This window comes from Sebastes umbrosus, chromosome 7 (genome assembly GCF_015220745.1).
Source record: "Sebastes umbrosus isolate fSebUmb1 chromosome 7, fSebUmb1.pri, whole genome shotgun sequence".
In the NCBI taxonomy this organism is placed as follows: Eukaryota; Metazoa; Chordata; class Actinopteri; order Perciformes; family Sebastidae; genus Sebastes; species Sebastes umbrosus.
In genome coordinates, this window is record NC_051275.1 from 24,623,737 (window position 1) to 24,640,416 (window position 16,680).

At 41.0% G+C, this 16,680-nt stretch overlaps 1 protein-coding gene across 2 annotated transcripts in view; it reads right to left on the reverse strand.

The window, feature by feature from the left end:
* Positions 1–16,680, reverse strand: part of lekr1 (leucine, glutamate and lysine rich 1) — an 86,384-nt gene that overhangs the window by 9,087 nt on the left and 60,617 nt on the right. For both annotated transcript variants that reach the window (XM_037776471.1, XM_037776472.1), the window contains 4 exons: positions 15,356–15,424; positions 13,052–13,255; positions 2,805–2,880; positions 49–213 (listed from right to left, as the gene is read on the reverse strand). In XM_037776471.1, the coding sequence (XP_037632399.1) occupies positions 49–213; positions 2,805–2,880; positions 13,052–13,255; positions 15,356–15,424 (514 nt within the window). The remainder of the gene's footprint in view (positions 1–48; positions 214–2,804; positions 2,881–13,051; positions 13,256–15,355; positions 15,425–16,680) is intronic.

The window sequence follows — 16,680 nt, forward strand, 5'->3', positions numbered from 1 at the left end:
CACTCACAGTGGTCATTTTTATTTTAATTTTCAATTAACACAACGCACCTTCAGCCGAAGCTGTGCGCCGTCTCGCTGGTACTGTAGAAGCAGAAGTTGGTTCTTCTCCTTGTCAACTGTCAGCTCTAACTCCGCCTCCCTGCGAAGCTCCTCCATCTGCTCCCTCAGGTGCAATGTGTGCTGAGTTCTCTGCTTTTCCAGGGCAGCAGCCAGCTACAAAATCAAAGACAAAGACAAAGGATACACCAGTTCAAGAATGTGTGTTCATTTCACACACAATAATGACAACACTACTGCATTTTCATCATATAGGCCACATAGCGTGTGATGAAAACTCCCAAGTAGGAGTTCAGTCTAGCCCACATCCTAAGGCCCGTCTCTAATTCAGTGTCCTAAAAGAGAGCGTGAAGTGTTGATTTCTTCATGATATAAACAGGAAGGAGGAAGGTCACACCAAGCTTTATCACAGAGTTTAACAAGAAGCGCAGAGACAGCAGTGGTATATCAAACAGCTGGTTACAGAACACCCACACAACCTAAGAATTTGTCTAATGAAAAGCTTTTGAAGTTTCTGTGGCTGTCAGGGAAGGTTTATGAAAAGATTTGGCATTGTACTCTAACTCTTAAAACACATCAGTGCTTCTGTAAATATATTTAATCTCAAAGAAATGCTGTCCTACCCACAGTAACCTCTAAAATATATTATTATTGTTCCATGTTGCGTTATATATATTATATCTGGTGCAAGCTCCAAATAGAAATGTCTTAACCCTTTTCATAATATATGAGGGGGACTGTGGTCATGCAAAGCTTTGTCACAGAGTGCTACAATGACAGCTGCGTGACTGGCCTTGCCATCAAACTCTGGCAGTCAAAAATTGAATTGTCAGGGACATAAAACACCAGATTTGGCTCTTGAAAGAGCGGGGCCGAAGTTGCATGTGACATATTTTTAGTCAGGCTTGGCCAAGGCTACCTTGTTTTCTAGAAGATCAGACAAACTGAGCGGCACTGCCACGGGCTGGGATCACTGTGGTTGAGTGTGTTTATCTGAGTGTGTATGCCTGTGTGCATTTATGCATGCGAGTGTGAAAAAAAAAGAAATAGTGGATGTGGATGTGGGTGTCAGAGAAAAAAACAGACAGATTGTCGTGTGAAAGTGTGTGTGTTTGAGCCTGTGTGTGCGTGTGTGTTATGCTTGTGGTTTGACAGACTGTATGAGATAGCTAAGATTGCGTGTGTTGGATCAAATGAGAAAACACCACTTCCTCTTTGCTGGGTGAATGTACGTGTGAGGAGCATGGATGGTTTGTGTGTGTATATCCTTTTGTGTGTGTATTTGTGTGTGTGCACAGCTGCCATTTGAATGTAAAAAGTGACCACTTCCTTTCCATGGGTATAAGCCAGGAAGCCCATAATGAACAATAACTGTATGGATGTGCGTGTGTGTGTGTGTGTGTGTGTGTGTGTGTGTGTGTGTGTGTGTGTGTGTGTGCGTGTGTGTGTGTGTGTGTGTGTGTGTGTGTGTGCGTGCGTGCGTGCGTGCCTGCGTGTGTGTTTGTGTGTGTGCGTCCTGGTGCATATGTTTCACCCATAGAGTGCAAGCTGACTCAAGGGGTGAATAAATGGAATACGATCAGTGAGTTAGCTGGCCTTCAGTGGCTTTACTTGTATTAGATGTTAAAGGTATGGTTAGTAGTGCTGTTCAAATACATTTTTGTTATATTTGTTGAAATTCTCATTACATCCCGACAGCAATCAATAAATCAAACGCTTCGACAAAAAAAAACAAAAAAAAACAAAACGGTATCTTTGGCTGTCGCAGGATTGTAATAAACCCGTCCAATCATTTCCATCGGCCCTAATATAAGGATTGGACGGACTACCTGTCTATCTACCTACCTACCTGCCTATGTGCACTCTGCCTGTGCACTTATTGCTTCCACAAGCTGCTAGCTTGACAGCTGTGAGAACTAGCAATAGCCATGTTTGCCGTTCATGTTCGTAATGATAATTTTGGGGGAGTGGCTTTGGAGGGAGGCCTGAAGGGACGGGCTGTCAGTGGGGAGAAATGGCATCTTTGTTGTGACGTTCAACTAAACCTCAGTCGCTCTTGCAGCCAGACAGGCAGACAGTGCAAGAGACACTACTACACTGTTTTCCTAATAAAACACAGATTGGTTTTGTGTGTGTGTGTAGTGTATTCAGTTTATCTGGTGTCAAACAGACTGGTGGTCTTGGAGCCTCGTAATCTTATCCACATTGTGTGTGTCAGGATCCTCCCTGTTAAACTCCTCTGAACTGTGACAATGGCTTGGATGCCGTCCTAGCGTCTATTTACTTCAACAGACTGGAACTAAATGTCTGCCAGTTCTAAACTGATGCATCCAAAGTCACTACGAGCAATGTTTTGATTTGTTAGAGTTCATCAAACATAATTACAACAGTATATCTATAGACCAAATAACCAATATCCAGTTACATTAGAACAATTTGATTACACTGGAAAAAAACCTTTAGTTAATTATATGGATGTCTGGGTCATGTTTAATTTTTTGAAATATGTTGGAAAGCTGCTGTGTTTCCAGTGTTTTAAAGTAGCAAAATGGGACATTTCTAGCAGTAGGGTTGGAACAGATATAGAACATACTGATCCATAAAATAAAAAGCCTGGATCAGCACAGATCCCGATCCTGCAAATTTGGCCTTGGACATACCTACTGAGTTTGTTTGTGATTGTTATTACTGCGGTTGTTGTGTAATCAGTAGTAATAGGATTATAGTTAGTATTAGTAAAGAATTACCTTTGGGATCATTTGCTGTCTGCAGTCTTCCTCCATCTCGGTCAGGGCTCTGCCATGAGCCTCTATCAATATCTCCCTGTAAACACACACAAACACTATATGAATGCTCAGGGCAACGTACACTCATAATGCAGCATTCAGTCATTCAGATATCTCCTTTTGTAATGAAGGTAATGTCCCGTACTTATAACTTAAAGGACCCGTGAGTAGGATTTAGTGGCATCTAGCTGTGTGGTTGCAGATTGCAACCAACTGAATACCCCTCCGCTCACCACTCTTTTTCCAAGCTTGTCGGAGAACAACGGTCATCAGGTAATGTAAAAATGTGGAAGGCTCAATCTAGAGTCAGTGTTTGGTTTGTCCGTTCTGGACTACTGTAGAAACATGGCGGTGCAACATGGCGGAGTTTGTGAAGAAGACCCGCTCCCTGTGTAGATCATGGATGTATTATAAGAACTGGATACCGGACCCCAGGACCCCTATTCATTTCAATGAGAATTGCTCGTCTGCCACAAGCCATAAAGTGTTCCAGCTACCGGGTTTACTTCCGGGGTATGCGGCCCACTGAATATGCGCAGTGGTGTTTCCTCTACTGGCCCGCCCTCAAGCTCCCGCACAGCCCATAGACGTTACATTGAGATGATGACATGGTTTTTTAAAACGCTTTTCTCTGCTTGAGGAAAGTTTTACAAATTTAAAACCTCTATGGATCAAAAATTCATAATAGAAAGAGTCATAATCAACCTTGTTTACAGTTTGAGGTGTCCTTTCAACAGTTTTATAGACATCTCTTTTACAGTGGTGGTCTTTGGGGAAAATGCTTTTTGGGCCACGGGGTGATTTTCCGCAATACTGCGAGTGGCCACTGGAAAAATTGGAAGCAAGGTCTGAGCGGTGGCGCCGTATCCAGGTCTTATTATACATCCATGATGTAGATATGATGGGCTCATTCTAAGCTGATGAAAACACAACTCTTCTTAGTTTCAGGTGAGTATACACTAATGAAAACATAGTTATGAATATTATATTCCATTTCTGCCAATAAATCTCCATACATCCTCCCCCTCGGATATTTAAATTAAAAATACTGTACCTTTAAAAAACTAAACTAAATCTGATAACAAGCATCCACAGTATAATGACAAGATAAATGTAGCATCAGGTCAACAGCAACATCTGAAGCTATGCTCAAATAGTAACTGCCCTAGGACCAAATAACTCATTCCCCTTACATGATACAGCAGCTGCCAACAGTCTTCCATCCGTTTCTAAAACCATCACCACTCTGCTGTTAATGCCTTAAGATTCCCATATGACACCAAATAACATGTTCACAGTCACTGGCTGCTTTAGCTTCTGGAGTTTCACAAAGATCCTTCCAGATAGAGGAAATGCAAACAAAAACACGACAAATCCATATATTCTAACACCAACTACAAAATCAGAGATATATTTTAAAAGATAACACACAGTGACAGCAGCAGACATGAAATATTAGCCAGTGAGTGAAGTAAGTGTAAAATACTCTCTCTCTCACACACACGCAAGATTACATTAACCCTTTTTCCTGTGCAGCACTTTCTGCAGTTGAATAGATAAATAAGTAAGCCAACATTAGTTCTGTGTCTGTCACGATCCAAAAAGCTCTGATAATATTTACACATGCTTGTTTTTTGATGATCCTCTCAGCATGTCAAGCTGCATAAAGAATATTTAACAAGAACACTCCCAACAGTCTCTGGGGAAAAGAGAGAGAGGGGGATGAGGAAGGAAAAGAAACATCTGCAAAAGAAAGAAAGCGTGAGATGGAGTTGAGATAGCTAGAGAGGGTGACTTTCATGGATTTGTTGATATTCTGTCCAAATATAATATGTCATTTCAGCAGCTGGTGCGGCTGATAAGATGTGAAGCAGCATGGATCTTAATCCAGCCAGAGACGAGTTAAGGAACTGCGTTTACTACCAATATTTATACCGTTAGAGTTGGAGGAAAAGGCTCTTTGAGGGAGCTCTCAAAGATTATGTATGTACATACACAATGTCATGAGAACATTTCAATTAGGGCTGTCAATCGATTGTAATATTTAATCGCATGATTGTCCATGATTAATTGCAAATTAACCACACATTTTTTTATCTGTTCAAAATGTACCTTTAAGGGAGATTTGTCAAGTATATAATACTCAAATATACTTTATGTAAATGTATGTATATATTTATTACTGGAAATCAATTAACAACACAAAACAATGACAAATATTGTCCAGAAACCCTCACAGGTACTGCATTTAGCATAAATAAATATGCTGAAATCATAACATGGCAAACTCAAGCCCAACAGGCAACAACAGCTGTCAGTGTGTCAGTGTGCTGACTTGACTATGACTTGCCCCAAACTGCATGTGATTATCATAAAGTGGGCATGTCTGTAAAGGGGAGACTCGTGGGTACCCATAGAACCCATTTTCATTCACATATCTTGAGGTCAGAGGTCAAGGGACCCCTTTGAAAATGGCCACGACAGTTTTTCCTCACCAAAATTTAGTGCAAGTTGGGAGCGTTATTTAGCCTCCTTCACGACTAAGCTAGTATGACATGGTTGGTACCAATGGATTCCTTAGGTTTTCTAGTTTCATATAAGGCCAGAAGCTAGTAGTACCTCACTTTAAAACTGAGTCCGCTACGACCTAAAAATCGCAAATTTCATTAAAAAGATTTGTGGCGTTAAAACAAATTTGCATTAACTTCGACAGCCCTACTTTCAATACATATAAGAAAATCCCTATGAGCCTTATAGCACTTTGTGTATGTAAGTGGGCCCGTCTGTATAAGGAAAGTGTGTGAGCTGATGTCTGTGTGTGCACACTTGACTCTGTGTATATCTGATGGTGGAGTGGATGATCTACAGTATAATAAAGAGCAGCAGCTACATTCCATCTCTTCCTAGTCAGGGCAGACAAAATATTATTCACTCCACTGGCTCTGGCTAATCACATCAGCCTACTCACCACACACACACACACACACACACACGCACACACACACACACACACACACACACACACACACACACACACACACACACACACGGAACCACAAAAATAGATGCAGACAGACAGCCATGCATGAACGCTCCCCAAAAGTTGCAAGTTTGATGCCAAGATCAGACTCCTGAAGCTCATTTAAATGTGTCCCAGCCTTGTTAAAAGATGGGATTCAGAGAGGAGATATGAGCTTAAAAAAAAGGCATTATGAAACTACCCACCAGAGTGAAAACATTTCTGATATATAGGTTTGGAATAGTTATGTGGCACGCACACCTCTACTCTAGGGATGGTTTTGGTCAGCCAGATACAGAGGATCGGCTCGAGACATTTCTACTTTACACAGAATCAGAAATACTTTATTGTTCCCCGGGGGCAAATTGGGATGTTACAGTTGCTCTTATATAAACATAAAGAAATGTAACAAAATATATAAAACATTATATGTAGAGAAATATAAGTAAATAACAAAAATAAGAAATGAGAATAAAAAAATATGTGCATTAAAGACTTACAATATATAACATATAATCACAGTGCAAATAAGTAAATACGAAATGCTGAGAAGTGGGATCTATTAAGTGTGTTAAATATAAATGCAATTATAGTATAAATATGAATTAAATAAGAATATTTCTTGAAATGTACAGTACAAATTCAGTATTAATGCCAGGGTATTGCACAGTTGAATTATTGCACAAAGTATTGTACAGTTGACGACTGTGATAATGACAATTTTTGTCTATTTTTTGTGTCCAAAGCGCCGACTATTTAGGGGTTTTGCTGTTAAGTCTTAGCTGGTGAAAAAGGATTTGATATCTTTTAAGAAGCTGAAGCCTTTTCAATATATAACAAACTGCTGATGCATTAGTGCTTGCGTGTGTGTATCCCACTGTCAGATAAAATTCTGGCTCTCTGATTATCAAAAAAAAAAAGCAGACCCCTGTAAAGGTATAAGTTTTAAGATCAACTTTAAGCCTGTAAGTGCACGTGTGTGTGTGTGTTGGCGTGTGTGTCTATGCGTGTGTGTGCCCCCCCGGGGAGCCTGAGCGTGCAAATTCAGCCCTCAGAAGGAGGTCTGGGGGGATTACAGGGAGGAATGATGGGAAAATCTGGGAGCACTCTCTCATTCACTCACACGCCAGGCTGCTTTTAAGGACAGACAAGTGTGTATATGTGTAGCGTGTGTGTGAGTGTGCAGTGTGAACGGCGGCTGCCTCATCAAAAGGCACGTTCCACTTTGTGCTGATACAATCTTCGCGTGCACACAAAGAAGGCTGACTGCAAATGATATCCAATTTTTACGGCGAAGCTCAAGGGCAATTTTAAATAGTTTTTATTGTGTATGAATCAACAACGCAGATCAACAGGAATCTCTGCTGACATCATCTCACGCAGCCTTTTTTTTTTTCCCAGGACATAACTCTCCACCTGGAAAGATGATTAAGATTTCAAAGTCAAGAATCTTCTCACACTAGCCTGCACTTTCAAAGCAGGAATGGACTGCCTTGTAAAAATTTTGACATATGAATTTACAGCAAATTTATGACAAGTGAATAAAAAGGACTGAGAGCCACAATAAAAGATCCAGACGAAGATGATATAATACTTTCCACTCTGGGAGAAAAATGGAGAAAATAAAGAAACAGAAGAGCGTAAATATAGCTGAATGATGTATCTTATAGATTTGCTGCTGACATTAAGTCTTTTATTAGCCTAATTGTGTAAGCCTAAGGCGTTACACCACTTCTCTGTATAGGGACAGACAGAGTTTTTGGGGATCATAATTTCTGTCACGAAAACATTCCTCCACTGCTTGAAACCACTTGAAACAAGTCCTCTCACATTTAACAGATGGATGAGGAACCGCACAGACTCCTGACCTCTCTTGACTTTTAAATCTTTTACTCTCTCTTCACTTTCTGCCACTTTCACTCTTTTTTTCCCTTCTCTTTTCCTCTCTCGCTCTGTCTGTCTGTTTTTAACTTTGTGTCAGTTGCACCGAGGGCGAGCTGTCGTGTTTCATATGTGTGCGTGGATGGTGTGCGGCCCCTGTGACCCGGACTGTGTGCATGCGAGAGCCAGACAGTGTGTGAAGTAACCACTTTGACCACAGTCACGGTCCTCCATCCCTCCTCCCTACAACAATCCCTCAACCCCTGCCTCCCACCCTCTCTCTCTCTCTCTCTCTCTCTCTCTCTCAGCCTCCTTCCTTCCTTCCCTCCCTCCTTTCATGCTTCTCTCTATCCCTGTCCATCATTCCTTCCTTCATCCCTCTCCACCCATATGTCTTTCCTTCACTTTCTTCCCCCACAATCCCACTGCTCTGCCCCGGAGAGACCATTGTCTGCTGGTTACCAAACTTGTCTTTTCACTGTCACTTCACAACTGGTTTTCATCAACATCTGCATTGTTCCACATAATAAGATTCGTAACTGCAGTCAATATAGACAAGAGGGGAAATTGCCCTTGTTATTGTGACCGAGTGACGTTTTTCAGTAGCGGTAATTTGGCTTTAAATTTGTTTTGACTTTAGTATTATACAAATGTGCCTCATTTGAAAAACATCTGTTTTGGATGACCAATTTTGCTCATAACTGGCCATTTATAAAGCTGAACAAATCATTACATTATTTCATTCTGTATTTACTCTTTTTATTTTGCTATGGTTTCTATTTTAAAATAATCTAGTGTTAACTCTTTTCTTTTAATCACCTATATTCACTGCTTTATAGTAGGAGTGGGGGAATAAATCAATACAGCGTAATATCGCGATATTTTGCGTGGCAATATTGTATCGATACACAGACGTCAAGTGTTGATCTTTTATTATATAAACTATTAACCTCTTAACAATCCAGCCGCTACTATGTCTTTCAGATGCTGTAGTGGGCTGAGCTTAAAGCTAGAGTGAAGATACAGATGTCATATGAAACTAGAAAACCAATTGGTACCAACCATGTCATGTTAGCTTGTTGGGAAGAACGCTAAATAACGCTCCAAATTTACACTATATTTTTGGCGAGGAAAAACTGGCATGGCTATTTTCAAAGGGGTTCTTGACCTCTGACCTCAAGACATCTGAATGAAATCTCTGAGATGAACAGAGTGAAAACTGTAATCTTATTAGATAAACACAGATGTGGACAAACAGCATAATTTGCTGTTGAAAAAAAGTAATAAATCGCAGTATATCTTATCACAATACTCAGCATATCTTAAAATGGTATTGTGACTTAAAGGGACAATATGTACGTTTTTACACGTATACATTTTTTAATTTTTTTTTTATTGCTAGTGTGTGAGCCGGTTGCAGCCTAACCTATAAACCTTCCATGACTTTCTGGGTTTCTTCTATCAGCCTGTAGACTGCTTTTAATGTGAAGAATGTTGGACATTTTTTTTCTGGGAAAATTCAACGGATGTGACGTCATGCACACTTGCAAGTGCCTTTACTCTCTTCAGCTCGGCTAACAGTGTGCAACTAACCACTAACGGCAACAAACGACCAGCCCCCACCACAACTCAGACTCCAACACAAACTCCACGGAAGCACAAAAAAAACAAAGTTACACCTACAGTAGTGAAGCCTGTCTGCAAAACAGGAACGTGACCGACGTCGGGGAAAACTAGGATCAACATCGGCCGGGCCTTCGATTCTTAGATGGAACTTCGTTTGGTTTTGAATATCAAAACAGACCCTGAGCTGGCAAAAATTCCTATTGGGAAGGTAAACTGACATTACTGCCAAGAATGTGAAATATATAGTGATATTGTGGTTTTAGTTGTCAATCCCATTCAGTTGCCTCACTGTTTTGACCGATGCTCGCTCGGGTCTACGTAGTGTGAGCCCAAGCGTAAGTAACAGGACACTGACTGTTGTTAACTTAATGGCCACATGTGTCACTGTTAACAAGCAATTTCTGAATCTCACATAGAGCCCCTTTAAGTATCGTGATAATATCGTATCGTGGGGCCTCTGGTGATTCCCTCCCCTGCTTTATAGTATAGTCGACATCTGACTACGGCACAATGCTTGTAGTAGATTAAACATTACATGACGGGGGAATAAAGCTGTATTATCTCTTTCCACAGTCTCCTATAAACATGTTTAAAGGCCGTATACAGAATAATCCTGCAAAGGGCTTATTACACAAGTGATGTATATTTGAACTCTACAAAACAATCTACCACAGTTATAATGCTATTGCATAAACGGGTCCACCCGGGGGTGGAAAGATGACGCTTGTTTCTGGCAACAGACGGGTTGGCAGAGGGCGATGTGCAGTGACAGGGTGGCACGGAGGGTGGAGTCAGTGTGTGTGTTTGGGTGTGTGTGAATGAGATAACAGGGGTTGGAAGGGGACAAAGACGGAATCAGATGAGATTAATATTGGAGGCTTGGTGAGAGAAAGCACTGGAGCATACAGTGTATAAATCTGTGTGAGTGTGTAAGAAAGACCGTTCAAGGGCGCAGCGTGTCCTTTCATGGGTCACTGGAGGTCAGTGGAAGTGGTCAAATCTCTTGACTTTATAACGAGGGCAAAAAAGAAAGTCTTGGAATGTGTGTGCGTGTACGTATGTGTGAATACTTGTGGTCGGGACATAAAGTGAGTACAGTCAAGTCAGTGATTCAGCCTCTCTGAACATCTGAAGAAAGGACATTTAGAAACACACACGCACACCCACACACACACACACACACACTGACCATTATACCTCCAACAACTGAATTCAGTTCAGCTGAGGACGCTTTGTGTCCAGCTAAGCCATTGATATGTATTCAAATAATGATATCAACTGGAAAAATTTATGTATTGCACCCTAGAGGGGCAAGCTTTCACTTTCCAGTCTACCACTGAGTTTTAGCATTCAAATATTTAGGGATTATTCTGCTGCAATTTTTGTGATGCCATTGGGCTCAAAAAGACTTTTTCCCCGTAGACTTACATTGGGAAAGAGACGTCTGTAACTCGGTGGATAATTTTGAGCCGAACAAAGTTGTCATCTGGCGGTAGCAATGTGTTTTCCTACGCTGTGACAAGAGTGTGTGGAAGAAGCATTAAGTTGTTAAATAATACAACGACTTTGATTTCTTTACGCAATACTCACTGTTGTTTCTCCTTGCAACAGGACACAATAGACACAGGATGCTGACTTTGACTGTACAAGACAATAAGGGAACTTTTGATGGTAAAGAACGGATGAACTGATAATGAAAACACACACACACACACACACACACACACACACACACAGGAGAGACATCTGCTGGGGGTCATGAACTTATTTGAGATCCTGAAAAAAGAAAACAAACCCCTGTTACGCAAGATGTCGAGAGGAGTATTTCCTATGTGAGGCCAACTGCATGATGAAGGTCATAGGTTGCAGCGCTGTCCCATAAACTTATATGATATACTATACAAATATATAAATTTGTCATCTATTTGGCTCTCCAGAAATACAGAAAGACAGCTGTGGAGTAAATAAGTACTCAAGAAAATATGGCTTTCCATGAACACTTGTAAGTGTTTCTGCTTGTACATTGTATGATTAATCTTTCAGTACAGTTTTTCAAGTAATGCATTGAGGGATTTTCAGACTCCGAGAAATAGAAAATAACATAGAACCCATTTTCATTCACATATCTTGAGGTCAGAGGTCAAGGGACCCCTTTGAAAATGTCCATGCCAGTTTTTCCTTGCCAAAATCTTGCGCAAGTTTGGAGCGTTATTTAGCCTCCTTCACGACAAGATAGTATGACATGGTTGGTACCAATGGATTCCTTAGGTTTTCTAGTTTCATATGATGTCAGTATCTTCACTCTAATACTGAGCCGCTAGACACACATAGGAAATACCCCTTCTAATGTCTTGCATAAATGGGGTGTCTCTTGCTTTTATGTGGTCTCAAAGAATACATCCATAATGCATTATAATAAAAACTATGACCCTTACAAATATGAAATATTAACCATAGGATATACAAGTAGAAACATATGGTCATGAAAAGCCTTTTTCTCTTTTCTCCAGCAGTTGCTCGTCCAACAAACATTTTTTCCAAGAAGTGAGAAAGGATAATTCGAAGCGCCTGGTACTGAAAATATATGTACTGTGGCACAGGAAAGCTGAATAGACAGAGGATCTGTTTATTTGAATACATATATCATATAGATTTATGAGCTTCAGCTTGCTGACCCAGCTTGAGATGACCTCTCAGGTCCTGCATGGAAAGATACACGTACATACTTACTCAAAAATCTTTTATAAGAGGCTTTGGATGTCTCTTTCTTGTGTGCGTGTGTTTTCACCTCATATTTTTCTTTTATGCTATTCCACTATTCATATTTCTCTTTGTGAGTTATGTAGACAAACCCTGAAGTTAAGTTAGGTGTACATTTTTGGGGAAAACATAATAAAGGATGCAAGCTTATAAACTTCATTTGATGATCTGAAAACTGTAGTTTCACCAAGCCTAAAACAGTTTTCCTCTGCTATTAAAAGTGTATAAGATAATGCTGTTTTAATCTCATTTTAACTAGAAAATGTTGACTTAAATCTCCCGATAAGGGGTAAATGTAGCACGATGTAACACTCTGAGCTCTGTCAACTTTATCTGCAAACAGTGCAATCAGGAACATTTAGTCACTCAAAAAAAAAACAGCTAGATAAAGTATTGACATGGATAAACACCCGTAAATGCAAGGTTATTGAGCAGTGTGCTGGGCAGTGTGAGCTGACCACACAGGGAGAGGTAACACCTTACATAAGAGACTGGGCACAGCTCCCAGTACTCTATTAGATCCACTCACTCTGCACTCAGAGAAAGTCCTAGGCCCTTGGTGTTGCATTGACAAGAACACATACACAGGATTCCTGCCTGTACTGTACTCACCCTATGTGCTCTCAGACACAAAAGGGTTGTAAATATTTAACATTAGAACAAAACAGTCTATCTCCCAACCAGGGATTTAGCACAGCCACCAGTCTGTGGTTAAGAAAAGCAAAGTGCAGCCGTGCACTGAAGCTGTAATTGGTCAACAGAGAGCAGCCAATTTGACATTGCAGTTCAATATCTGACAATATCTTCCCAATATGAGGAGGGTTTCTGACTGGCTTTGAGTAAGACCAAGTTAAGAATCAGATGAATAACAGATTTGTGAATAGAGTAGAGTAGAATATGGTAGATGTAAACCAATCATCACCTTTCGCGCCTCAGCTCTCTTGTTTCCTGCTGGACCTTCTCCAGAGCTTCCCTCAGTCGCGTCACTTCCTCTTCAGCTGCGCAGCACTTCCGGCTCATTTGTCCCTCTCTCTGCTGCCATGACGACAGCTGCTCCTGTATGGTGTCACACCTTCGTTGGCATGACAACAACCTCTCGTGTTTATCGTCCAACTCCCCTTTTAACCTGTTCAAAAGATGCAGAAGATGAGCACAAACACACACACAGCTACCATCCATGCTGTCATATTCTGGGAGGAAAAAATGACCCTGGTTGAGAACCAGTAGGGCGTGTGTGTGCGTGTTTTGAACAACCACGCAAACACACACACACCTGTAGTCACACAGTAACTCTATACAGACAGTTAACAGGTGAGTGTAAGCGTCAGAGCAATTCTGTTACATAAGAGAGAAGCCGTTTATTCTCCAACCTTATCAGGCTCCTTATAGTCTGCTGATTGACAAACACAAACACATCAAAACTGGGTCAAACCCTGAATTCAAACATCCTTGATGTTTTTCTTTTTACTCTACTAAACCCACAGGCAAGGTTTTCCACACAGTACCAAATCGTTGTAGTCTTCTGACAGTGAACTTTGGTACGTCAAGTTGTAGGCCTACTGAGAATATGCTCTTATGTACACGTTTGTACATATATATCAGTATCTGTGCGATATTAGTGCTTCTTTTCGTAGATTTCCGCCTTCATCAGGAGACAGACAAGTGGGATGAAATGTTTTAGAAAGGGAGTTCAAGTTAAGAAAGAGATGGACTGACAAAAGAGAGAAAGAGCAGTTACAGTAATTGCTGTCAAAAACAGGAAGAGGAGTTTTCTCATCTCATCTCTCCCCCTTAAGCCACCCGCACATGATCAACTGTACAATCACTCTGCGCTGGCTATGCCATTGTTTTCCTATGGGGAGAGCGGTGCCGCCCGACTTGGCGGAAGAGCTACCCTTGACGTGGCACACTGCTCCAAACTGCCATTATTTTAACTTTGACCTCAGTTGCCGCTGACCTTCCAAAGCGTAACCAATGAGATAACAGCTGCAACTGTTGTTGTTGCCTAGAAACAGTGAATGGCATTCCTTGCACACTTTTTGATGACATATTATACCTGCACTGCGCATTGCCTCTGCAAGGCTCTGCGCCCTATCTTGCGGTGAACGAAGAGCAAATTTCTTATCATGTGAAGGCAGCTTTACTCTGAGGAAAGGTTGGCAATAGAAATGACAATCAATTTTAACAAATACAGTAACATGCGAGAATGTAGTCAGTGTTCTGGTTGTAGCTGTATGAAGAGAAACTAAAACATTCACAAAAAGCCATTTCAAACCTTTTGAATAAAGTGAAACTGGACAGATTCACATATCCCATTAAACATAAAAACAGCAACAACTAGATAGCATCTACTTATTGATTTCTCTGCAGTAACCAAAGCTTTTTGACCAGATACACATTATCTTTAGGCCCCCGTGGTGTCTAATCTTGGACAATTTGGCGAATTGTTGTCTCCCATTACATTTTCTCTCAGCTATGGGGGGGCGTGCTCCCTCCCCCCAGCCTCCCATCCCTTCTGAAATAGCCTCCACCCCCCTAGTGGAGTGCTATCATATGTTGAGCTGTATAGGAGCCAGAGGGTGAGATCAGAGACTGCTGTGTGGGAAGGGAAATAAATCGACGGTGTAATTGAACACACCAGGCTGCCGATGGCTTAGAAAAAGAATACCAGCAGATACCATGTGAAAAAAACACCCACCCCGCATACATCTAACGCCTGCACGGGAAGATGAGAGGCTCTGTGTATACATGTCTGTCCGCGGGTGTACACATGTGGGTTGGGTGTGTGCACACACATGTGTCTGCCTGCGTATTAGTGTGATGCACTCCCAATAGAAGTGCCTCTGCATATCTACAATATGTGCGTGCCTCTGTGCGCAGATGAGTGTGTGAGAAACATGACTCCATGCCAACTAAGGAGTGCTTCCATCTGTTGCGCCATCCTCACACGAGACTCTCCGCTGTGTCACTGGCACTTTATGGAGCCTAAGATCTCCTCAACTGACCCAAGAGCAGATCTCAGCTGACACTAATATCCCCACCTCGCTCTCTCTGGGAGGAAGGAGATGGAGGAGAGAAATGAAGCAGAGGAAGAGGATTGATTTGGAGGACAATGAGTGGGATGAGTACAGGGATTGTGGGAAAGTTGGAGAAGGGAAGGGATGGGGATTTATCACGCGATTAAGTAGAAGTGCAGAGGAACAAGAAAGAGGATAGCTCAGTATACCTGAGTAGTTGCTCATTCTCAGAGTGTTTCTGTTGGGACAGCTGCTCCTCACTCTGATTCCTCTGCTCCCTGGAGACACAAAGTGCATGGCATGGTCACTCAATTTTCTCTATTTGTTGAGACAGTACATTTATGACCAAAGTAGACTGACATAGCTGAAAATATAACACTCCTTTCCTCTTGTAATGTAATTTGTAGGGCTGTCAAAGTTAACGCGTAAGATAATAACGCGTTCACGCAAATTCGCTTTAACGCCACTATTTTCTTTAATGCATTAACACAACTTCCGTCTTTTTAGGCTGTAGCTGGTTCATTTTAAAGCTAGAGTGAAGATATTGGAATCATATGAAACTAGAAAACTATTAGCTTGTCAGGAAGGAGGCTAAATAACACTAAAATGTGGCAAGGAAAAAGTGGCATGGCTATTTTCAAAGGGGTCTTTTGACCTCTGACCTCAAGATATGTGAATTAAAATGGGTTTTCTGGGTACCCACGAGTCTCCCCTTTACAGATATGCCAGCTTTATGATGATCATATGTTATGATTTGAGCATATTTTTTATGCTAAATGCAGTACCTGTGAGGGTTTCTGGACAATATTTGTCATTGTTTTGTATTGTTAATGGATTTCCTATAATAATATATACACATATTTGTATAAAGCAAGCATATTTGCCCACTACCATGTTGATGAGAGTATTAAATACCTGACAATTCTCTCTTTAAGGTACATTTTGAACAGATAAAAAATGTCTGAATAATTTGCAATTAATCACATGATTGTCAACGATTAATCGCAAGTTAATCACACATTTTTTATTCATTATTTGATTAAATATTTTAATTGATTGACATTAATTGTACCCATATTTTACATTCAGACAGGTGGAAATATAATATGTACTCCCAGAGTATGATTTTACAATTTCAAGTGTCATTGAAAAGTGCTTGAGCTGGATACCAACTCCATACAGCTGCTATTCTGTGTACTCCTACGCCTGAATCTCCATGTGGAAGAAGCTTAACAATGAATTCTCCGTCTGGGATCAGAAAAAGTTCAAGAAAGCCTCCTGTATATCATGACTCTTTCGGCTATTGGTTGTCATTTTTCACCAGCAGCTTTCCATACGTCATTTAGACTTTTGCTGTCATTGCTAAATTCAAAAGTAAATAAGCTCTGTGTGCTGTTACATATGTTTTTGAGATCACCTCTTCCTCCGTGTACAGCTGCTGCCTCGCTCTTGAGAAAGTAAATTGGAAATCAGTTTTAATTCTAATTCTGCGTGCCATGACAGTATGTGGTACTCCCGCCTCCTATGCACACAC